The sequence below is a fragment of the Lates calcarifer genome, linkage group LG2 (genome assembly GCF_001640805.2).
Source record: "Lates calcarifer isolate ASB-BC8 linkage group LG2, TLL_Latcal_v3, whole genome shotgun sequence".
Classification (NCBI taxonomy): Eukaryota; Metazoa; Chordata; class Actinopteri; family Centropomidae; genus Lates; species Lates calcarifer.
Genome location: NC_066834.1, coordinates 17,280,283 through 17,304,998, shown reverse-complemented (window position 1 = coordinate 17,304,998; position 24,716 = coordinate 17,280,283). Strand labels below are relative to the sequence as shown.

The 24,716-nt window shown below is 39.8% G+C and overlaps 1 protein-coding gene across 1 annotated transcript in view; it reads left to right on the top strand.

Annotated features, from left to right (window-relative positions):
• si:ch211-186j3.6 (neural-cadherin) overlaps nt 1-24,716 on the top strand; it is a 266,619-nt gene that overhangs the window by 187,277 nt on the left and 54,626 nt on the right. Inside the window, exons 27-30 of the mRNA XM_018697417.2 lie at nt 231-445; nt 14,973-15,100; nt 20,133-20,260; nt 21,322-21,445. Coding sequence (XP_018552933.1) covers nt 231-445; nt 14,973-15,100; nt 20,133-20,260; nt 21,322-21,445 — 595 coding nt within the window. The remainder of the gene's footprint in view (nt 1-230; nt 446-14,972; nt 15,101-20,132; nt 20,261-21,321; nt 21,446-24,716) is intronic.

The following is a 24,716-nucleotide window of genomic DNA, read 5'->3' as shown; positions in this document are numbered from 1 at the left end:
GATTGAAAAGGGAGGAGGGAGAATGGGTTCAGATTAGTGTTTTCAACTTACAGAGAGGTCTCTCTCTCTCTCACACACACACACATTTTTGTAAGTAAAACAAAGTAACCAACCAACAAAAACCAAATTGTCAAGAAATGGCACAAAAAAATCAGAAAGAAACAAGTCATCTATTTATTGCATTCACTAATTGATGTAATTTTGGTTCTTGATTTGCTCTTCTCCTCAAGGTGCCAATGCCCAGCTCAGTTTGAGGGGCCTGAGTGCCAGCAGAACAAGCACAGTTTCCATGGCAACGGCTATGCCTGGTTTCCTCCCATGATGCCTTGTTTCGAGAGTCACGTGTCGCTGGAGTTCATCACAGATGTGGCTGATGGATTGTTGCTGTACAGCGGCCCCTTAGCCCAGCTGCAGGCCTGGGACCACGAGGACTTCATGGCCATAGGTAGGAGCTCAATAACACGTCCCATCTGGCTCTGATTCAAAATTCTTCACTATCTGAGATGAGATTAAGGAATTACTTTTACTTTGTATTTAATTGATTTAACATTTTTGGACTAACAGGTAAATGTCCTCAGCACAGAAAATTAGCCAAAAACCCAGATAGAGAGGCAGAAGGAGAGTTCAGAGAGACTGTATTTACTTAAACTGTTTCTTCTTAGTCTTGAGGAACTGCCAAAGCAGCAGTGCATAAGTTACATGTTATCTGGCTTTTCTGGCTTCATACAGTGGTGTTAAAAAAGCAGTTTTTCCCAAGTGAGGCCTTGACTTAACAAGTGGAAGTTGCTCAGCATTATTACTATAGACGAGATGAAGAATGGACAGATGTAGTGTGGGAGGATAGCTTGAAACAGACAGCACAATCCAGACAAACTACAGTTAGGAAATAATGGACAACCGTGTGTGTGTGTGTGTGTGTGTGTGTGTGTGTGTAAACATGTAGTCAGCTGGAACACCTGGGCACCACATATTGTGTGAATACTAGTCAATCAGTGAGCAGAGAAATCTGAAAGCTGTTAAAATTAACTGATGGTTGTGAAATACATAAAAACAGCGAACTGACAGTCCATATAGATGGAGTAGATGGTGACATAGCTAACAATAATGGATACATGGTTTAAACATGCAGCCTTAAAGTTCTTACTGACCCTGTCAGCCCTGTATCCGCCCCCACTGTGTGCTTGCTGGGGGTGCACAAGTCATAGTCTGACAATGGTGATAACTGAGCTAACAAGCTACGGTTGGCCAGGTAGCTGTAACTTAGCAGGGATCAGGAGTTGGATTGTTGGGTGATGAAGTAATTATCAAATGGCAAGCTTGAAGATTTACCAGCCAGATCATCCCTGGGAGTTTGGATGAATTAGCAGATGTCAGCCACTCAACACAGTACTTTGCTACCGATCTGCTCATGTTAGGAGGCAAGCTAACGCTAGAAAGCACTATCAGGCTAAAACTGCAATTTTACAATAAATTTCACAAGTAGTAATGTAATTTTCAGTAATGTTCGCTCACCTGTCCAATAGGAGAGCCAGCTTGCGGTTTGTTTTGATCCCCAAAGCCAAACAAAAGTCAACTCATGATTCATATGCCCTGTTGATATTGAACCTAGTTTTCCCTCAACGTTGCTCCAAATCACGTTTGGCCAAACAAGCTTCATGAGATAACGTTTTTTGTTTTTTGTTGTTGCACAGAGTTTGTGGTGGATCATTTTGTTGTGCTGGTTTGTTGGGGCTGGTTTTGTAACGGGGATGAACTCCATTGTGAAGCTAACAATAGTACATTGCCGGTGCTGTAGACACGCAGAAGACAGACGTTTATTGTGGGAAGGCACTTGGGAGCGAGCATCCCGAAAACTTGACCCGAGTCCTTTACATAGAAATCAGTCGACAGGGTGTTATAGGCAACGGATGAAGTCGCGGAATGGTTCATTTTTTAATGTCATATTACAATCTTTTCACACACTGGCAATAAAAAAGCAATTATTAATAATAGTTAACTTCAAATTCTTCCATACAGTACCTTTAATGCCTGGCTCAGGCTACAGGAATTTTGGCCAGATTAATTCCTGATTCACCCAAACCGACAATCAGAGGAATCTGGGACCTTGGTCAGTACAGATAATCTGGTAATGTGAGGGGTTTAGAGATTTGGCTTTGAAGTTCTGTTTTCTTTGTGCTGAGCCGAAGATGTTTGGATGAATTTCACTGTGTCACTGTCTGGTACGACTGAGTTTTTGAGGGAGGTTGAAAAGACAAACAACAGGTGACAATTAAAAAGACATAAACATAAATTGAATATGTGGTCATTAGTTAAGATAGATTTAGAAATGTACACTGTAGATGTACGCTGTACTTCCCTTCCTAAATCCCCTCTTTCACTTTGTCTGAAGACTAAGGATTGCTACAAGACGAGAACAGAAATCCATTTCAGGTTTAATTCCCTGTGTGTATTAACTTACCACGACCTGAGGATTAGGCAGTGACAGTCACTCTTACACAATTGCTTGCACACACTCGTTGATTTTGATCTTATTAGAGCTGACACCCCATGCATTTTAATGTGCACCACTTTGATTCCCATTTAAACATAATTGTTCTAATTTAGGAATCAAGGATGTACAGTGGTCAGTCAGTCACACACACGCTCCTGTTACCATGATATATTCTGTTAGAAATATCTGAAAATGTGTGTAAACTGAGCCTCAGCAGGTTTCCATCTCTAGCTTTTAAGGGAGACTGCTGGTCTCTTCTTTTGTTGCTGTGGCAATACTGTTGAACTTTGAAGACAATAAAGCTTGTTGAATTGAGGGCGGCAGGCAGGTATTATAGACAGACAGAAACAGAGAACAAAATGTCTTGTACATCTTGGTATATTTAGTGTTTTAATCTGAGAGACTAACGCCTCCTTGTCTCTCTCGCTACCTCTTCCCTTGCATTGGTCCTCTCTCTTGGGAGAGATGCTGTTGTTCCATCACTGCCAAAGTAATATGTGTGGGAGGTGAGGTCTGCCTGGAGAGCTGGACGTGTTGTGTGTCTCGGTGTGTGTGTGTGTGTGTGTGCGCGCGTATGTGGGTCTGTATGTGTGTGTGTTCGTGCATTATGAGCAGGTTTGCAGTGTATATCCTGAATCATTTTTTTATCTTTGGTTGGTGTCAGAGGTTCTGAGTGCACTGGAAAGCCAGCCAGGCTATGTTATTGGATCCTAAAGAGTTAATGGGTTTGTTAGTGGAGTAAAGACTGATTTGTCACTGCGCAGATTGTAATTAGAGTCAGGCTGTACATATTTAGAGCTCTAATTAACTTGTTTCATGGTTCACCTACTGCATGTAACAAATCCATCGGCAATCCTAGATGGTGCTGGAGCTTAATATAACTGCATTATAGCATGTATGCATATGTATGCAAGTCTATCAGTGTAACAAACAGTGTTATGATGATGTGTTGAGTGTCTTTCCCCAATATTTGATGATGGAAGCTGCTGATATGTGGTCATTTGTGCCAGTAATCTCTGTGATGAATTATGAGAATCATTGCTCAATAATGACTGCTGATCAGCATTAGCATTACAACTTGGGCCTCATTTTCCAAGGGTTTTCCACAAGTGCATACAGTGTTCAGCCAGGCGACAGAAGTAGTCAGCCTGTGGGGTGGTGTGTAAACCACACACTATGAATTTAGCTGAAGTTATTTTTTGCATTTTTTTGTATTGTTAAGCGACTTGCACAAGTCATTGCACGTCATGTTTGTAGGTTGAGATTCCTTCTGCGTACATCAGAGGTTTTTACTGGGAGCTGAATTATCCTCTGAGATTTTCGACCTGATTTTTGACCTGTGCTTATGAAAAACCCTGCATGCCATCCTTTCTACTTGTCATTATGACAGTTGTAATTGTTGAGACTGGGAACACTGCAATGTCACTACAACAAAGTCCAGTGGGCGTGGCAGGGCTGACCTGCTAGGGGGGGCCTTAAGGTAGAAAGTATCTGTTGGTCCCCTGTTGATCCTGTGCAAGTTACTCTCCATGTATTGTTACTGTACATAAAATACACTGTCACTTACAAGTTCCTATGAAGCAAAGCAAACTACCCATGACAGCATCATTATTTTCACAAAGGCCAAAGCAGTAACTAAGAAAACATCTTCAACAATTTGACGACACCTAGGTGCAAATGCTCGCAACACAGTCAAATACAGAAACATGCTACAAGTAGCACAGACGACAGGAATATGCACTAAGAAAGCAGAATATAAACTATGATGATAAAAAACTTAGAATCAAATTTTGATACAGGGCCTCTGTAGTATAGGACCCACCTTATTTCATGTTGTGCTTCAGTTGTGCAAGGCGAGTTAGGCAAGAGTAAAGCAGGTTTTCTGATGGTCTGTTAAGTAGAACAGTCACACCCACAACAAAGGATTTCTTTGCTTGGACACCTAATGCACAAAGCCATCTGATATACAAATATTATTAAAAAACATATTCACCAGCTGTAGTCGGGGATGAACCTCCATCACATTCAGATATGAACAACACTGAATGGCCAATATCTGATTTTTAATAAAAAGGATAATATTGGCACCATATATTGCAGTAGTCCATCCTACACTACAAACTGTATACCTCACTAATCATACAAGGCACAGATAAGATTTTTTAAAGAATATGAGATATAAGAGAGAGAGGAAAGTATTGAATATATTGTGCACCGTAAGTTAAGTTGAGACATACGAAAATAAAAGAAAGTGATATAAAAACTATTAAATTATTCTTTCATTCACCCTCACTGTCCTTGTGCATCATAGAGCTGATTAAATTGCATTCAGTTGCAGAGCATATAAAGGGGAAAAGTTAAAAATAGAATAAAAGAGAAGTCATAAAGCTTGCATGCCTATTTGTTTTTAAGATAAAACAGCGAGCTGCAATAATAGTGAACAAATAACATAAAGAACAAAGTAACAGAAATATGTTGATGATGTTAAGGTGACACAGAGTTGGTTTCCCTGACCAGAATCTGAACTTGTCTTCTCTAAAAGATCAAAAAACAACAACTTTTTGATTAAACAGGACTGACGGGGCACCAGGGAACAGCAAATGCTTTTCAACCTCAACCCTAAAACACAGTTTCAAGCATCCTCTGCTCATTCTGATGCTCCTATTGGACCTGTGCTTAATTACACGAGGAATCGGACAAAACGGGGTGATTCACTCCCAAATCAAACACACTGTGAAGTGAATCCTGAAGGTCTCATCCCAACATAAATGTATTACAAGTACAAGGGCAGCGTGGCATGACTTTGAGTTGAAAGTGTATTTTTTTTTAAATGGATATTATAATAATAGTTTCAGGATGCAGAGAGAAAGAGGGAGAGGTGAAATATGGATTTGAAGGAACAGAGAGGAGGACAAAAAGAAATGTCAGGTGGCTGCAAAGGAGACTGTTGTACAGCCTGAACTGCTGTTTCATTTATGAATGTCAAGTGGCACATGAGAATCCACTAATATACCTCCATAATCTCTACTCTGAACACATCACTATTGTGTGTGTGTGTGTGTGTGTGTGTGTAAGACAGTGTTCACCTTGTTATTAAGCCTTGTTAAGTGATGCTGCCCATTGAGCCTGATCATATTCCCCACTGCTTCTCACACACACACACACACACACTTCCACATAGAGACCTTCAGCTTCTTATTGAGATGCTGGTTTGCTTTTCCAAAGCCGCCCACTCAGCTGCCCTTTATCCTGCCGCGGGGCAGCTGTACCAAGCCAGCCCTACTGTGTAGGCCAGAGAAGGTGTAAGACACTCACACACACACACAAAAACACAGTGGGAACGTAGCTGTGTACTATATCCAATCTTTGGATGCTGGGGGAGAAGAGATTACATGGTTATAACACAGAGCTGGTGTAGTTTGTGCGTGTGTGTGCATATAGGGCATAATAATACCCATCCCTAAGCTGACCTCTTGTGTTCTCGGTAAGACCAGAACATTGGATGTTGCCTTAAATCCATTCATTTTCACCAGCGTGTAAATGTTTCTTATTAATCTGTGAAGCCTTAAATTTTCCATTAAGACATTTTGAGCTAAGGGCAGCCTCTGTTTACAGTTCAGGGTCAGTTTGTTCCAAGTTCCTAATCTCTCTCTGTTCTTCACTCTCATCATGACGTTCATCCACATTCTCAGTCCAAAAGAGCATTTTTTCAAAGAATAATATTTCGTTTCCCTGAACAGTACTGTTCATATTTTTTACTCAAGGGTTTAGAACAACCTTTTAAAAAAGAGCGATCATGACGTGCAATTCAAGCCACAAATAAACACAATTGTACCAGCCTAACTGAGCTGTTTTCACTTACGATAATTATCACGACTTGTTCCAGGAACTGTGTTGGCTTTTTTAAAATTGTTTTTTTTTTATTGCTGTATCTAGAGTCTGCTGTAAAAACAGCATAACAGAATGCAAATATGCAGCCAACCCTTACAGCAAATTGTATTTGCATACTAATTTACCTGGGCATTATCATTAGTTTGACTGGAAACCATTATCAACTACCAGCACTTAAGAATAGCTAATAGGCATTTCCAGCTAATAACAATGCAGGCATGTGCTTAAGATTTCTAATGAATATTCAGTTGTTTTTGTCACCAGAGGAGGTGACTTCTTTTTTTTTATGTTCCCATAAAAACCTGGCTTCAGAGCTGGATGGGTTATTTAATATATGGCTTGTGTCCAGCTTGTGTCAAGATAAGATTTAGTTAGATAGATAAATTCAATATGCATCACTTTCTCTGGGTATATTTGTGGCCCCAAAGTTTCTGGTGAACACTTCTTGCTTCCATTTTGACATTACATTTTTGACAGGTATGGCACTGTCCTAGCTGCCCCGCCACCGGTCTGACTGACATTTACTTTGACACTGTCACTGCCACCTGTCACTGCCTCTGGGGGCGTTTCCCAGTGGTGATCGGATGTATAATATACTTACAGTAGGTATTTATACCTCTGTTACAATCAGTTAGAAATGTTGTGTGAAAGATTCACCCTCCAGTCATATCAGATTTATCATGCGTATGATTTGTTGTCAGCATAGAAAGAAGACTTTTAAATATTGCCTAGTGATAATTAGTCTGTCCTCTGACACTGAGGATACATGTGCATGAGTATGATCTTCTAAAGAAAAAAAAAAAATCACTTATGTTCACAGCAAGACAAATCATCTCTGCTCAAGAAAAGTGATGTCTCTTTCTGTTCAGTTATGGATGATTTTAAATAGATATAGGTTAAATAATATAAATACATTTGTAAATGATGGTCCTAGTAAAACATTGAGTTGCACATTTCACAGTATGCCATGAAATTTCAGACCAAAACCCCCCAAAAAACTCTTTTTTTTCCCTTTGGTAATTTTACTTATCACTTATCAGGCTGCAAATATTTTAACAATTTGGGAAATATGCTTAATTGCTCAACAATTTTATGGCAGGCGCAATGAATTTGTGAAGTGTTGTCATCACTGTTAGGTTGCCAGGCAACCAGGAGATCACCTGCCCATAACCTTATGTAAAATTATAAATTGTCAGGTTGTAGAGACTAATAATAACATGGAATAATAGTTAATTAGTCCAGTTTTAGAGCTGCCTGTGGGTGTATTTTCTTATCTTTGCTAGCTCTTTGGCCTAGCCTCCTGTGTTCCAAGCTAATCGGCCACAGTTGGTAGCTTCATATTTAAGAATTGGGATATTTTGTCATAACCAGAGATGAATTCAAGGACCCAGAAGCACAGACTACTGACTCAAAGGTTTAAGCTGAAAAAAGGTTTTCTTTTATTACAAAAAAAATGTACTGATGACCTGGACTGGACTGGAGTTTGACAGGAGTGACTGCGGAAGCGGGCAGGCAGGAGAAAAAAACGGGAACATGAGGCACAGGAAAAAACAGGATTAGCAAAAGTCGAACTACTAGAATCAAAGTTTTTTAAAAAAGGAGAAAAAAAAGTGACTAAACGCTAGGAAGCCGGTGCACCTCTACCATACTGACTGACTCAACGATTTGGTGATGAGTGGAGAGAAGGCCAGGGTTCAAACACTAATGAGTTGATGAGCCGATGTTGATCAGGTGTGTAGGTGAGCGAGAGAGAGAGAGAGAAAGACAGAGAAAGACAGAGAAAAACACACACAAGAAACACAAGGGAGGGGGAAAATGGGGAAAACACAAGGAAGTATGGGTACATGTCTGAGACCATGACATATTTACCATCCAGTCAAACTGTTCCTTCAATGATCTCTATTGTTGCATATCTACATGCTTGAATGTTTCCCAATACAAAACTTTTTGAATAAACTAAACAGATATTAGTAAGAAAAAGGCATAATGTTCGCCTTTCTCCAAACACTTCTGGAAGTTGTCAGGTATAGACAGATATAGTACAGATATTTTATCAGTTCTCTTGGTGCCACATACCTACAATATAACTGCTTCACTTAGCATCAGGACTGCTCGGCCTGATCAACAATGCCACGGTTCGGCCTTGGTTGTATTAGTGAGATTGATTGTCACGGTAATGATTTGTGTCCAGCGAGATCAACAATAAATGACAAACATGGCTGGGAGCTTTAGACCTGCTAGGAGGTGCCTGAGCAAAGACACAGGACTACACACACACACACACACACACACACACATGCATGCAAAGACTACCAGCCAGAGGCCAGTGCTTGTCCAATCAATATACAAATTAACAAGACAAATTAAATTTGTGTAATTACAACACCCTTGCAGAATGGAAAAAAGTTTGCCAGCAGGGGGTCAGATAAGGACTGGCATGAGTGTGTGTCTGTTTTTAACTCTTCTCTTGAACCAAAAAGAGCATATTCTCAACGTTTTATATAGCTGGGTATTTATTCATATGGTGTCACTGTCAGAGAAGGGTACTGAGTGATGAATAAAGACTATAAATGGAAGAAAAGGGATCTAGCAAGCAACAGCACAGATAAACACACACACATTCACTTTGGCGTTCTGTTCATTTTCCACTGAGTTGTTTTGTAGCAGTACCCCCCAGCTTGGCTCTGCAATGGCTTTCAAATAGGAACTGCTGCTGGATGCAGAGATCCAATATGCGTTGGCTGCGGGGCTGGCTAGCTAGCTGACAGATCGTTTATACACGAAGCTCTCTGCTCTGCACTTGCTTCATCGCCTGCTGATTTGTACACAGGCTGACTTCTGTGGGCATTAGTGTATATGTGACTGCTTCTGTGTGTGTGGGTGTGTGTGTGTGTATGTGTGTGGGTGGGTGATGGTTGGATATATGTGTGTAGCAGTATGATTTGTAATGCTGGTTATGCAGTCCATATGCTCGCAGTTTGACTTCTGTGTATCCCCAGGCCGTCAGAGGAGGAGGACATTTTTTATATTTAAGAGCCCCAACTCTGTGGGAGTTCAAGCTCTCTCTCTCTCTCTCTCTCTCTCTCTTTCTCTCTCCTTTTCCTTCTTGTCTGTCTCAGAGTAGGAGGTAATGAATAACGTATGAGCAGCAGAAAAGAAGCCTGGTCATGTGGATGAGCCCTTTAAGAGCAAAGTCTTGTCCTAACCCTTGTACACTCAGAGCATTTAAAAGGCCCTATGAAGATGCACCCATTTGGTCTCCCAGCCTGTTGCATTCCCAGCTAGCCTCATTTCTTTGTCCATTTCACTTCAGTTCCATTTAACTTTGCCAAAGCACATTCTACTTTGCAGTTGAATGGAACTCTTCAAATGAAAAGAAATATCATTTCCTTTGTTTGTTTGTTTTTTTTTAAATTATTATTTGGGCTTTTATGCCTTTAATTAACAGGACAGTGAAGAGAAGACAGGAAACAGGGAGAGAGAGTAGGGGAATGATGCACAGTAAGGGTCCAGCCAGACCAGGAGTCGAGTTTTCTTTCTCTCAGTTGTGTATCCTTTTGTGAAGGTTTTCCCCACATGCATTGGACAAGAGGGACAAACTCTTGAGGGACAAATCCTGGAGAGCTGGTCTGTCGTGGTGAAAACACTGGATTTATCTAGATTTCCCTGATTTACTTGGTTGTCATTTGAGTCCTGCCTGTTGTTTGAGTTTTGCTGTTCATTTGTTGAGCGTCATCATTTGTCACGAATATAATGTGCTTAAGCGTTTATTAGAGCTGGCTTTCCTTCGCTGAGATTTCCTAGATGTTGCTTTATAAAAAGGAAAATATGTATTTATCATTCATATGATATAATCATTCATAATAATGCAACAGATGTGTATTTCATTTCTAAATGTAACCAGCAGCTTCATGTTAATCATATGCATTATTTTATAGGAGTGCCACAAATGAAATGAGAAATTGAGAAAGTTGTGTTGATTAGAGAGTACCAGCTCTGGTAAAAATGCATCAGAATTATCTCCCAGCTGCAAATGAATAGAGGAAGAGCAGAAAATGTATTGCTGATGAGAAAATCCAGTTCTTTTGTGCAGCGGCTTTTAAGCTAAATCAAGCTGTGGAGTACTATTTTGGTTGCTTCTTTGGGTAAATTCGCAGACCTTTGCTTAAACTGTCCGGGATTCATCAGTGTTTTCTTATCTGAATTTGTTTGTACCCCGGGACCAAATTTAGGACTTCCTCAGATGATGAAGACCTGGCTGTCTTAGAAGAATTATATGCATAGCACATTTATTAAAAAAGCTTTCATAGACAACATTATTATTATTATATTATTATTATATTATAATATTACTAAACTGTTGATTTAGTAATGAATCAGCCAAATGTACTGAATAACCAACAAATTGATGCCATTTCATCCTCATCAATTATTGTCATAATCAAAATATTCAACTATAAAAAGTGTTCCAGTCCTAGCTTTCCATAGAGCACATGTGAATGTCCATAAATGTAACAGTTTTGGTTTTCATTGTTTTTATTGACTTTACTATAATTGGTGGACTATTTAAAGGAATGCGGGGTATGTAAAAGATTCTGAGCAGTTGCTAAGATGGCATATCTATCTTTGTTGGAAGATATTGCATCGTGATCATTAATTACACAAAACACAGACAGTTGCAAATAACGTCTTGCAGTTGTGATATAAATTGCCTGTGAAAGTCCAGGCTTGATGTCAGCATTTTGTGGGCTGAGGTGGTCGTTGTCCTCCACTTGTTTCTGTCTTTTTCTTTTCTTTTTTTTTCACATCAACTTCAATGTCAAACTATTTCTTTTTTTACCTGAACCACAGTCCATATCTCAGGGGATGCAACATTCATTGCCTTGGTTATTGCAGCTCAAGCCTAATTTTCATTTATGTCTTTATTTACCACTCCCGAGCAAACACTTGAAATGTACTTGAAATTTTTTTTGGCTTCCACCTCGAACACTATGCTTCTCAACTAACTTCACCGCTTCTCTATGATACACCTCTTGTCGCAGTATGAAAATAGAGGGCATGTGCTTGTCAATTTAGAATGACTCTGATTAGCTAAAATACACAGTTGTGAGATCAAAACTGGCTCGTTCACACTTGTCAGGAATCTGGTTTCCAGTCCCACATCTCATAGTTTCTGGATTAACACAAAGACAGTGCAGGGTAAAATCCTGTGCCCCTGTTTCATTGCAGATTTTGGGAATCATCCTTGATGAATAATTTACGCTCATAACATTCTTTGTTTGAAACGACAAAACATTTGAACTTACACAGCTTTAATTGCTGCAAGCTTGTTTAGCTCATTAACAGAGATAATATAAAAATGAATCAAGTGAATCATAGACTTCATTCACACTCGTTTGATGGTGTTAGAGCACTGGGGCATATCCTCAACTCAGATTCTTTCTTTCTTTTCCTTTCCTTTCTTTTCTTTTTCCATCTGCTTTCTATTTGTCCTCTCTTTGATCTGTCCTCATGTTCTCTTCTTCTTGTCACCGTCTGATTCTCCCTTTTGTTTTCCCTACACTGTTCATTTCTCATTTATTTCCCTCACTGTCCATCATCCCCACCTGTCACCTGCCATCTCACAGCTTGGCCTTCTTCCCAGCTTTGTTCTAAATTCTCCTCGCCCCTAATCTCTCATCTTTAAGTCTCCACTCTTTTTCCTTCTCTCCTCAACATCGTCCTCCTTTTTCTCCTCCTGCGTTACTTTTGACTCTTACAGCTCCTTGTCGCTCCCCCTTACCTCTTGTACTCTCTCCTCTCGCTGCCTCACTTCTCCCCCTGCATTCCTCCTTTGAGACCACTGAAGTCTGTCTTCATCTCCTGGGATAATGTCACGTCAATCTCGACAAGAACGCTCCTTAGCCGTGCCAGGCCATCAGTTGGTCAGTCTACCTTTTAACCAGTTTTGGGTCTCTGTCTGTCTGTGTGAGTGTGCACAGGCCTATGTCTAGCATACATGTGTCAATATCGATCTACACTCCTTCATGTGTGCACGCAGACACATCTGCCAAAAGGTTTTTTTTTTTTTTTTTTTTTTAGGCTTATGCAGGTGTCCTTTGTGGCTCTGAGTGTATCTGCCAGCTCCAACATATCTCGCTTCCCCAGTGAGGGTGTAAGAAGAGGATTGGGGGTGATAGCGTTAGCGCACACTGGGGTTCAAGAAAGAAAGAAATTCCCCTGACAGTGGGGAGGGGGCAGTGTGAAGAATGGAGATTGAAAGACTGAGATGAGTGAGATAAAGATGAAAAAAAAAGAAAAAGAAGAGGTGAAGGGTCCCAGGCTGACAGTAAATGAGAGAAGGGAATGAATGAGGTAACCAAGAGCCGGGGGTTAGAGTGAGGTAGAGTCTAAATGACGACAGCGGATAAGTTAAACAAAAGAGGGAGGTTTTGGATTGAACTGATATATCGAATTTACTCTCCTCTTTCTGGTCAATTGTCTGGCCTCTGCCAATATATTAAAATTAATTGGATCATTCCTGAAGTGCAGCGGCAACTCATCTTACAGCCGGAGCGGGATAAATCAACTTGCAGGTAATTGAAGAAAAGTTGAGAGGCAAAGAGAGGCTAACAACAAACTTGCACTCACTGTGGCTTAAAAAATGACACTGCCAGGGCATTGGATTTTTTTTTTTTTCCCTAGGATAATGAAGTATGGGACACTCATAAAGCCACATCTCAGCTTTGACAAGGCAATTAGAGAAGTGCAGCATCTCATGTGCTCAACAACACCTAATTTCTTTTCGCTCAAGGTGAAGATGCAGTAAGATCCATCACATGAATTCATCTGAGAAGGTGGTGATGATGTTAGTGCACACAAACATTAAGGATCAGCGCATCTTGATACATATCATAAGTAAGCGTGATAGAAACACAAAACGCAGTTCCATAAAGGCACTGTTAAAAGGCAGACTGTCAGTAGAAAGTGTTTGTGAATTATTTGAAAGCGGCACAATGTGAAAATGTCAGTTATGGTGAAAAACTTAATGAAAGAGCGAAGCAAGGCAGGAGGTAAAAGAGAGAGGGGAGATGAAAGAGCGCTGACAGACAGACTGACACTGCAAGAGATGCAGCAAGAGGGATGACGAAAGCTCAGCTGAAGTCAGACACGCAGCGGATTGAACAGCAGTGAGAGGGGAATTTGATTTTTGTCAGCTTCTTTTGACTTCCAACTTCTACTGACTCAAACATGAAGACAAATATCATAGTGCAGAAGTTAACGAAATTTACGCTGGAGTTTTGTCTCCAGTTTTCCAGCTCTAAATTCTACTATATACTGTAACCACCTCAGTTTCCCAGACTAGGAATTAACCAGGAAACTGCCAAATGGGAGTCCTCAACATGAAACATGAGAACAAATGCTTTAGTGGAAACTGAATCCCTGATTCTGGCAGTATGTGTGTGTGTGTGTGTGTGTGTGTGTGTGTGGTGTGTGGGTGTGGGAGTGTAGTTTCAGGATGGCAGTGGGGAAAATTGGGAACAATGAACTATTGGACATGAACTGTGACGGCCTATTATTATTTTTAATTGAATACAGCCAACAGAGACACACTACAGTCTTGACATAAGCCATAATTTCAAAACAACATAATTACAACACATTTTTTTGTGAAGTCACTGCAGTCACAGTGGTAGGTTTTTTTTCCCTACACTTCTTCAATGTAAATACATCACTCCTTTCAGCTCAGGCTTTTCACAGGAAGTTTACTTTTTGTCCTCGCTGCCACAGACTGTTGGCTGATGAAAAGGCGGAACAGTTCTTAATGTATTAATGTGTGTTTTTATGTTTCTCATAAAAATAGACCCAGTATTTGAACTCTCTATGGAAAGCATTAGAGGACTAAAAAGTCCAGAAATTGAAATTTGTGTCTTGGTTCTGACTCAGTCTCTAAGTAGAAGCTACTGTTGCATGAAGTGACTGCAGTCACTGCAGCCAAACAATAAGATGCTTAGTGTTCAGTGTCATGTGTCTGCATGAACTTTTGAAGTTCAGCATGCATGATGATGGATTGCCAATGCTGGTCGGTAGAAATGCGTCTCCATAATCCCTTACATATGGTGCTGAGCACACAAGCAGTCTTAACCACTTCATTAACTTTTAATTTCCCATTTGAGTAAGTCAGAAAATAGAATTTAATAACTTTTGTCTGATGTTTGTTGGCTGCCATGAAATGTGAAGAAAGTGACTACATCACGACAGGCTCTGTGTAATAATCCTCCTTAACGTTAATATACAGAGTGAATATCAGCAATATGGTGAGTTATGTACCACACTGTCAGTGTGTGCCTGTATAATATATGACACTTTACACACCACTTAATTCTTTGTCACCCATCAATCAGTTACAGTGATGTCAGTGGTGTTTTAGAGACTTGCATCAGCGTCAAATATCGGTTGTCATCAAGCCAAAATATCGGTAGCAGCTCTCAAAACTCAGTATTTATTAAAACTTAATGATTTCAAAGAAAGTAATCTCACCCCTCGCCAATCTTCCCTGTCTTTTCCTCTCTCTCTCTCTCTCTCTCTCTCTCTCTCCCTCCCCATCTAGAGCTAATAGATGGGACCCCCACCTTGAAAATCAACCATGGCTCTGGCACAGTGGTGCTACAGTTGCCAGGCAACGTGAACGTGGCAGACAGGCGCTGGCATCGGCTGGATGTCCGCAGCAACAGCAAGGTGGGACGCTTCGCCCATCTAACACCAGCCGCCATTTATTTAATGAATAAGCTTCAAGTATTTCCACACTGAAGTACACTGGAGGATGAAAAACATGTTGTTGTTTTTTGTCTTTCTTCCTTTCAGTTGAATTCAAATTAAATTCAAGAAATGTTTTCCTGTGTTAAAATCTTTTTTTGACTTCCTCTGACTTTCAAATAAATGTAAAATGGCCAACCATTTAGCATGTCACAAACAGCTCAATGCCCCACCTACTGTACTAATGCAAGAAAAGTGTGTAACTGCTTTCTGTTTTGCTTTGTGATCATCTATGAGCTGCCACTGAGAGGTGTTCAGGTACAGCTGCTGCTACTTTGTCCTTTGAGATTACACACACTGTTGGCATAAAGAAATATCATAAAGTAGAGGACACCACTACTTAATATATATTTGGATGAGGCAAAGAAGCCAATAAACCACTAACACAGTATGGTTGCAGAGTGAGTGAACTGCACCTGCGTTGGCTTGATGCAGCAGCAGTTTTACACTTACTGGACATCCATCACCATGAATCATAAGCTTCCCCTGCAGTTCAGTTTTACATCTTGCAGGCGACAAGTCTGGAATTCTACTCTATGTTATTTAACAGTGCTTATGTACTGGTATTCATCTCATTTACAGGAACACACTCTCATACATCATTTATGTTTTGGCCATATTTTATGCACTCTGAACTAAGGATGGGACTATTTTATCGCCCATCGCGATTGAAACAAAAAAAAAAAAACAAACAAAAAAAAAACATCAACAACAAAAAAACCACTCTCAATAAGTTGAGCGAAGTGAATTTCCATCATCGGAATAATCGTAATATCGTAATACATTAAAAGTTGTCTAGCCAACATAGTCCTGTATTGATTTATTTTGAGCTGCCACAAGGGGGCGCTGCATCTCTCCACTCTTTCCAAAATGTTAAACCTGTCACCACGGCTGAAGGCTCGGTTTGCTCGCTGTATCCCCCACAAGACGAAGTTAAATCAGATATGTGGAAATACTATGGATTCCGAAACAAAGAACTCCAGGTAAAATTAACTAGTTAACAGTTACTCAGCATAGCAAGTGTTCGTTCAGTTACACTAACGTTGACGGTTATCTGAACGTTTTTTACGTCATGATGCTGTTTTGGTCACCGGTGAATTAAGCTAACGTTAGCCAGGTAATGTTAGCTATGTAGCTAAACAGCAGATAGCTCTGCTGTCTCAGACCAGAGCGGAGCTGCGGTCTCCAGTGAAGTGACTGAAATTTAGTACTGTTAGTTTGGCCACAGCTCATAAGGTACCGTTCAGAGCGATTAGAATTTATTTTATTTCACAGTAAATCCATCTTCTCATTTGACGTAGCCTGTTATAAGAGAAAGTGTAAACTTACTATTTTTTTTAATTTATTTTCCTTTACATTTGCAGTGGGACCTCATGATTTATAGTGACTGTTTGATTGGGTTTCAGTAAACAGGATGTTCACCCCCCGACCCCCCCCCCCCCCCCCCCCAAAAAAAAAAAAATAAAATAAAAAATAAAAAATGTGTCCAATCTCTGATACTATAAAAAATATTTGACTACCAAAATGCAATGTAGAGTGATTTCAGTGTGTTTTGTCGCAATATTATTATAATTATTTTGGCCAGGATAATTATGTTATGAAATTGTTGCATCGTTCTATGCCTACTCTGGACCTTAGTTGATACAGGAGATAGTAAGACCAAAATAAATTCTACCTGTTAAATCAACTCTAAAGCCCAGTGGCAATGAACATGTTTGATCAGGCCATTCTGTTCTGGACAAAAGAAATAACAGTCCTGTCATTGTTAGGAACACTTAACATAATCACACTTTTATCCACTGCAACTTCACACTTGGGCCTCCAAAATTATTCCCTCTCATGAACTCCAAATATCACCCATTTAGCCCCATGCAGACCCACTTGATACACTTATGTCCCAGGGATCCAAATGGGGAAGTAGTTAGGCAGTAATTTAGCATTGCAGAACTGTACAGTAGAAAGGGAGATAATAGTGGTGAGAGTGAGACAAATGATTGCAATGATCCTCCTTTGACATTCTCTACTCAGGCTCATTTCAGGTGAATTAAATTAGGGTGAAATTAAGCTAATCTTCATTTGACTGAGGACCACCCAGAACTTTTCACCTCCAGGGACCCACACATAACCATTGCCCTATAGCTGTTAAATATCAAGCGTATAGTCAGTGATCCTATTTTTTGTCTTTTAGTCTTTGATATAGAGTCTGAAAGCTTCAAGCCTTACAGCCTCACTCTGAGCTCAGGACACTTTAAAGCAGCTGGACTGGCTCCATCTCAATTTTGTTTTGGGAAAATCAACCCATAATACTGTAGATGAGGACCACTTCAGTAAAAGCACAGGACAGTCAGATTTTTGTCCACACTCTGCCAAAATAAAAGGCTTGTTCATATTCAGCAGCATCAAAAGCCTCTTTAAAACCTTAAATTGAATAATTACATTTATGTCACAATTAAATTTACTTCATATAGCAGCTTACTCAAAGACCACTAATGGCACCCCCTTTTCAGAACAACACTGCTTACACTGTCTTAAGTGCAGGATAACCATTTTAATAAAGGCCAATCCATCAGGAACTTTGCCTCGCCACCAGACTGCCACTTAAATGTGTGTGCGTTTTTGTGAGTAATTTGTGTCCTTTACCAAAAAGTTCAGTTCAGTTCCACGCGGTAATTGTTAAAAAACGCACCAGTTGTGTTGGTTTTTATATTTTATTTTATTCTATTTTGAATGAAAGAGAGAAAAAAAAAAGTGTCGAGGTCGACTTCACATTGACACAAGCATAAACACACAGTACATTTGCTCAGTACTGAGAATGAGAGCAGCCAAATGAATACATGAATGCTTCTAGACTTTGAGTAATACAGCAGCATTATTCTGAATCACTTGAATACAAGAATGCATTGAGTATTTTGTTGTTACAGGAGGGATTATTCTGCATCACAATGGTATTATTCTAAATCACATGTGAATTTATTCATTTGTCCTGAATAATCAGTGGCAGCTTAGCTAACCTGGTTGTGTGACGGCATGAGATCAAAAGCTGCAAGGACAGAGCTGCTGCGATTTACTGTACAATTCAGCAGCTAAGAATCTCACCGTGAGCAGTGTTCTCCTGATATTATACAAAGGAGTTTAGCCATGAATCAGATATTACCTAACAAAAGGTTGTGTTTCTCAGAGAGAGCAACTGCACAGTATACAGTGCATTCAGAAAGTATTCATACCCCATTTACTTCACATTCACTAAATTTATTAAAAAGGAAAAACTGAAATAGCACATTGAGTGATAAGTATTCAGACTCTTTGCTATGAGGTGCCGCCTGTTTCTCTGGATCATCTCTGAGATGTTTCTACACCTTGATTGGAGTTGTGGTAAATTCAATGGATTGGACATGATCTATAAAGGCACACACCAGCGTCTATATAATATCTCATAGCTGATGATGAGTATCAGAGCAAAAAGCAAGACATAAGGTTGAAGCAGCGGTCTGCAGAGCTCGGAGACAGGATTGTGCTGCATTTAAGGTTCCAAAGAGCACAGAGCCCACAGAGAGTTTAAATGGAGGACGTTTGAAACAACCAGGACAGGAACTGGCTGCCAAACCGAGCAGTCGGGAGAGATGGCCTTGGTAGGAGAGGTGACCAAGAATCCGATGGTCACTCTGGCTGAGCTCCAGAGATCCTGTGTGGAGATGGGAGAACTTTCCAGAGCCCCATCTACCTTGATTGCTCAGGTTGGCCAGGCAGCAAGCTTTAGGACGAATTCTGATTGTTTCAGGCTTCTTCCATTTGAGACTTATGGAGCCAACTGTGCTCTTAGGAACCTTCAGTGCAGCAGAGAGTTTTTTTGTAGCCTTCCCCAGATCTGTGCATCACAGAGTCCTGTCTCTGAGCTCTGCAGGCACTTCCTTCAACCTCATGCTTCATATGCATTGTAAGCTGTGAGACCTTATATAGACAGTACAGTACCTCCTGTTAATGCTGATTTTAAAATAAGAGTAAGGGCTTGAAGTGGCAGACATACCTTTTTCATTTAATGTATTGAGTTAATTATGCCACAAGTAAGGTCAAATTCATGATTTTACTGGGATATTTTGGTATGGCAAATTACACAGCTCACACTGTTCCAGTGTCTTTATGCGAGTCACTGTCCAGGAGAACATCTTCAGTTTTACCCGACAGTTTAACAAAGCTTGTTGTATGACATTCTCTTGCCTGTCTCTTGTTACTGTCATCTCCTCTTCACTCTTAATTTCTTTCACAGTACAGCTCAGCTCTCATGACATGTCATTGGCAGCTATATTAATATTTTCTTTGACTTTTTTTGACGTTTTTAGTCTTGCCTAAAAATGGAATGGAACAGGTAGCTCTGTACAGCAATGTGAGGGGTGTTGATTATGCTCATGAAGATGCATCAACTAATGAGACGGTGATTTTAATCAGTTTGGAAGGAAGATGTATATATAATGACAAGTTTGTGCAGTTAAGAGAGTTGACTTAATCCAACTAGGTTCACTCGCACAAACAACCAGACTGAAAAAAGTAAGAGACTTAAAATAATGATACAAAAATATTGTTACATATACACTAATACCTGACAGATATTTTCTTCTGCTGTAGGTTTTCCTTGGTTGTATTCTAGCGACAAATAAACTCTTTTATCACAAATGTGAAATAAATATATATATAGTAGTAGTAGTACATATTAGATAGATTGGAACGTGATTTTTTTGCGCATTAGCAGGAGACGTAGCAAACAGCAGCAAAGTAATATGCACTAATGAAAGTAATGTGAGTGATAGAGGCAGCTACCACAATATTAATAATGGTAGGAGATCAGCAGGAGCTACACTTACTATAAGGCAGAGAATTAGGAGACTTTAGTAATGCATTTAATTTCTCTGATAACATGACATTAGTTGTATATATGTCCTTGTTTGTATGCTCCATGCAGGAAGTGCGTTTCACCCTAGATCGCTGTTCGGGGGCAGCAGTGATGGAAATGGAGGGTCTGGGCAGCTGGTTGACCACCGAGGACCACTCCTCCTGTGAAGTTATGGGTGTTACACCCAACACTGACAGGTACACACCAACACCTGAATGCACACATAGACACGTATACTTTTGACGAACATGGGGATACATAGGAGAATGTCTGTCAGGGTTAACTGCACTTTACATCCTGTCATTTTGCACCAGACCACCGTATACACACTACCTCATTGTCGTAATGTCTGTTTACTTTTATCTCATCTCTATTTCTGTATGCATTATTCTTATTTAACTTCATTTTATTCTTTTTGACATTTTTAAAAATATTCTTTTTGACATTTTGTATTCATCTGTGCTGTCATTCTAAGCGTTGTTAAATGGTGTTTCATTGTTTTGAAAAAACAATGATAATAAAGATCTATTCTGTTCTATTCTATTCTATTATTCAGAGCTAAGTATTAAACACAAATGCAGCAATTTGATATAAAATGTGTGGTGAAAGGGAGAACAACCTACTCATTTTCTTTCTAATGTAGTTAACTAATGATGATAGTGTGGATGTTTACCCATAGCCTTAGCCCAATTGTCAAAGCAACTGCATGATTATTAGAATTTAATTGAATCAAAGTCACAAAACACTACACAGATCTACAGTGTCTACATTAATTAGCTAATGTCATACAATAGGATGACAGTTATGAACAGGTATGAGAATAAGACAATAAATTAGTTTTCCTCATAGAATTTTTAGACTTTTACACTATACTTTTTGGGCATGGGCTCATATACACTGTACATTACATGTCTTTTACTGTTTTAAAACTTTATTGAGACATGATGAAACTTGAAAAGTGGAGTATGGGTTCTTTTTACCTTTTAATGGCATTGTGGTCTTCATCTTAAAGCTGTGGTTGTCATGTTTGATTATACTGCCACAGTGGCCACAAAAATGTCAGTAATGATGTGGTGAAATCTTAATTAGTTCAAATGTATCAACAATTCCACACTGCTTTTGATTTCATTTCAAGTCATTATAATTGTATCCAGATGACAGGGGTATTGCTTACAGCTTGTATTAAGTGTACTATTATACCTGATTGTCAGTAGAGCCTGTTAGTAGATGTGTGTATCTGTGCCTTTATGTGTTTTAGACACCTGAACATGAGCCAGGTGCTGCAGCTTGGTGGTGTGAATGAGGACATCCCCTACATCTACCCGCAGCTTCAGCATAAACACTTCACTGGCTGCATCCGCAACCTCATCGTTGACAGCAAGGTGACACACTTGCACACACAACAATGACACACACACACACCCGTCCATAACCACACAACCATTAGCACACCAGGACGCAAGCAAACTCACACCTGCACTCTAGCTGATAAATGGATTAATAACAGGTTTCAACATTCACAGTACCCTTGTGCCATGTAAGAGATGTTTTTTATGCTTTTAACTGTAACCTCAAAGCGCTTTCAGATACTACATACGTGCACTCAGAGGGTGAAATGGAATATGAACCTTTCCGCTCCTGTTCACTCTGACTTCAAGTCAAGACTTTCAAGTAACCCTCTACTGCTCTGCTGGAGGTGAAAAGTTAAGGACTCCATGCTCAACCATGACAATTCGAGCCCAACCTCAACGAAACCCATATCATTTCTGTATGAACACAGGCCTCAGGTATGATAGCCTTTTGTGAACCCACTGCCTTCTAAAGCCTGAAATTTTGATTAAAATTGTATTTCCTTATGCAATTTTAAGTTTGCATCAAATAAGCCTGTAACTAAGTGAGAAATTTTTACCACTGCCACTCCAAAACTGTTGAGTTTTGCCTGACATAGCTGGTATTTAGATGAAAATGTTAGAGTCTTTGTAGACTGTGTTCTCACTGATGCAGACTGGGTGAGATATGCATTAACATTTGTACTGGCTTGTGCAGTTTGGAATTATATTGTTCTAGACAACTGTGTTTAAAGAATCGTAACAGCGACTAAGAAACCGTACGTTATGTGAATCAGTGTTACAAGAATGACTGACAGTTAGCTCTTTATTAGTCTCTGGGTCGTTCACTCTAACAGTGTTCGTGTGTGTGCATGAAAGGAAACAGTAGTGACCTTGAGTCAGCAACTTAACAGTCCAACAAGTTAACAACAAGTAGGCAAACATTCAAAGACTCTTTCAGTCCAATAACAGTTCAAAGAAGACAAGTGCACAACACTGCTACACAGTAACGAAGTCAAAAATCGAACGATACGATAATACCTCGATAACAAGTTCACGATACAATATTTATTGCAATATTTTAATAAAAGGCAAATGAAGTGCAGTTTCTCTCAGCCTCTCTCATTTCGTGACACGGGGAAACCGAAATGCTTCCACACATCAGATCTAAAAGATGACGGAGCATCCACAATTTCAAAGGCTTCGTCTCGTTTGTTCTCGTGAAATTGTGAAATTGATGATATCGTTAAATTCCTATCTGGCCAATATTTGTTCAATTTAATGAGGTCAATATTGGCACGTTGCGTCATTGGAATTAACTACTGCACCCACATATTTGTGTGTATGCAATCTCAACACAAATATTGTAACTTTACCTCTTCACTTTGACTGAAATCATTTAGCAATCCGCTGTTATAGTAATGACATTTACACTAATGCAGTTCATACATACAATTGCACAAACGACAAATCTCAAATATCTTGTCAGTGAGATAAAACCCTCCCCATTAGTTTTATAGGAAGGGTTTAACATGACAAGCATTTCACTTGGCCACATTTCCAGTCGGTTAGTTCAAACCACTATAGTCTACCAGTCTAGTTGGGTGTGACGAACCACATGGCCTCTAGGGGCAGAGAGTGTGCTTTTAGAACTGTAATCTTGTTACCTATATAAATACACTCAGTAGACATTTAAAGCTCTATTAAGATGGTGAATCTCAACAGTGCGGATGTACCGTGAAATGATGTACATTTGCTGATGCTGCAGTGCTAAAGGCGTGTAGTTGATGTGGTATACCTTAGCTGGAGACATAGCGGGAGGCTGCACAAATGTTCTGTACTAATGAGAGAAATCTGCATCATGAGTGTGGGCAGACATGAGGATAATAAATCTCCAAAGAGCAAGCAACAGTAGGCGTACTGATGATTAATAATGTTGATGGACATGTTCCGACATTGTATGATTTTTTTTCTCTTATTTATTTATTTTTTTTTCTGTGTTGTTTTTATTACCACAGAATGTGCTAATGTGTCACATTTGTTGCTATAGCAACATCATCTGTTTCACTTCAGGTGTGAGTGCATGTGATATGGTAAAGGTAACTGACATTGATAGATGCGCTTGTGTTTCCTTGTGCGTCACCATATTTGTCTGTGACTTTACCTCTGTGTGTCTGTTTGTATATGTTATATTTCATGATCCTGCGATTAGGTATCTGGCTGTGTCTACTGAGAGTGAGTCTATAGGGATGGATGTGTGTGTTCTCCATGGGAGTCAGTGTCTGTATTTTTTACATTAGCATTTCTGTTTTGGAGCCAGGCAGAGATACAGCATGTCAGGAACATGTCAACTGTATTAAACCTATTCAAGTATGATGCATGGCCGTATGTAAACAGTATGTGACTGTGTGGATGAAGAGACTGAACTAGACTGGGCTCAGTGCTGGGGCAAATATGAGGCTCTGTCCTGGGAAAGGGACAGGAAGAGATTTTTCGATTTTATAATTGTGTTTCTATTCTGGAGTTGGGTCTCTCCCCTCTGGCTGTCATTCACCATTGTCTGTTTTCAACTCTCTCCATCCTTGTCCAGTCATTATTCTGCTTGTCTTTTGCCCTTCAGCTCTCAGTCTAACATTAGTGCTTTAATTTTTTCTGTGGTTTTGACACAACTGTCACTCCATTTTTAAATATAGACGTTTGCAGTTGCAGGAGTTTAACTAATGTTTTAATGGTTTTTCCCCCCTTTTTTTAAATGCTCAGAGTTATGAGTTGAGGTCAGATGTGCAGTGTGTCTCAGCAAAAAGTTCTACTTGTCACAAAAGTTACACAATATTTTGCCCCAATGTTGAAAACGTGCTTTCATTCTGACAGAATAAATGTTGTGAGACAAAATCTACTGCATGCACTGCATGTTTCAGGAAAATCATGGTCCAGATGTTTGCATTACCTTACATTCATTTGACAGACAAACACACATTTTTTCTCTGTGCTAGCCACTATCTACATCGACTCACATTCCGCTCCTTTTTCTGTGAAAAGCTGAAAACCATCTCATACCCGGCTCCCAGCTGAGTACAGGCAGCTGACAGACAGGCTTCACTGTGACTAAGCTGGCAACATGTTTATTAACCTGGAATAAAAGTACTTGAACTTAACAGTCTGCATTTAACAGCATTTCTTCACTACATAATGTATAACACCGGAGTCCGTCACAATATAATCATTTGTAAGCCCTACCTTTAGTTTGAAATTCCCCTGGCACGTCTTTCTCTGCCTGAGCGCACACGCCTCCAAACAAAATACGAGTGGTGATTTGATGAGGAAA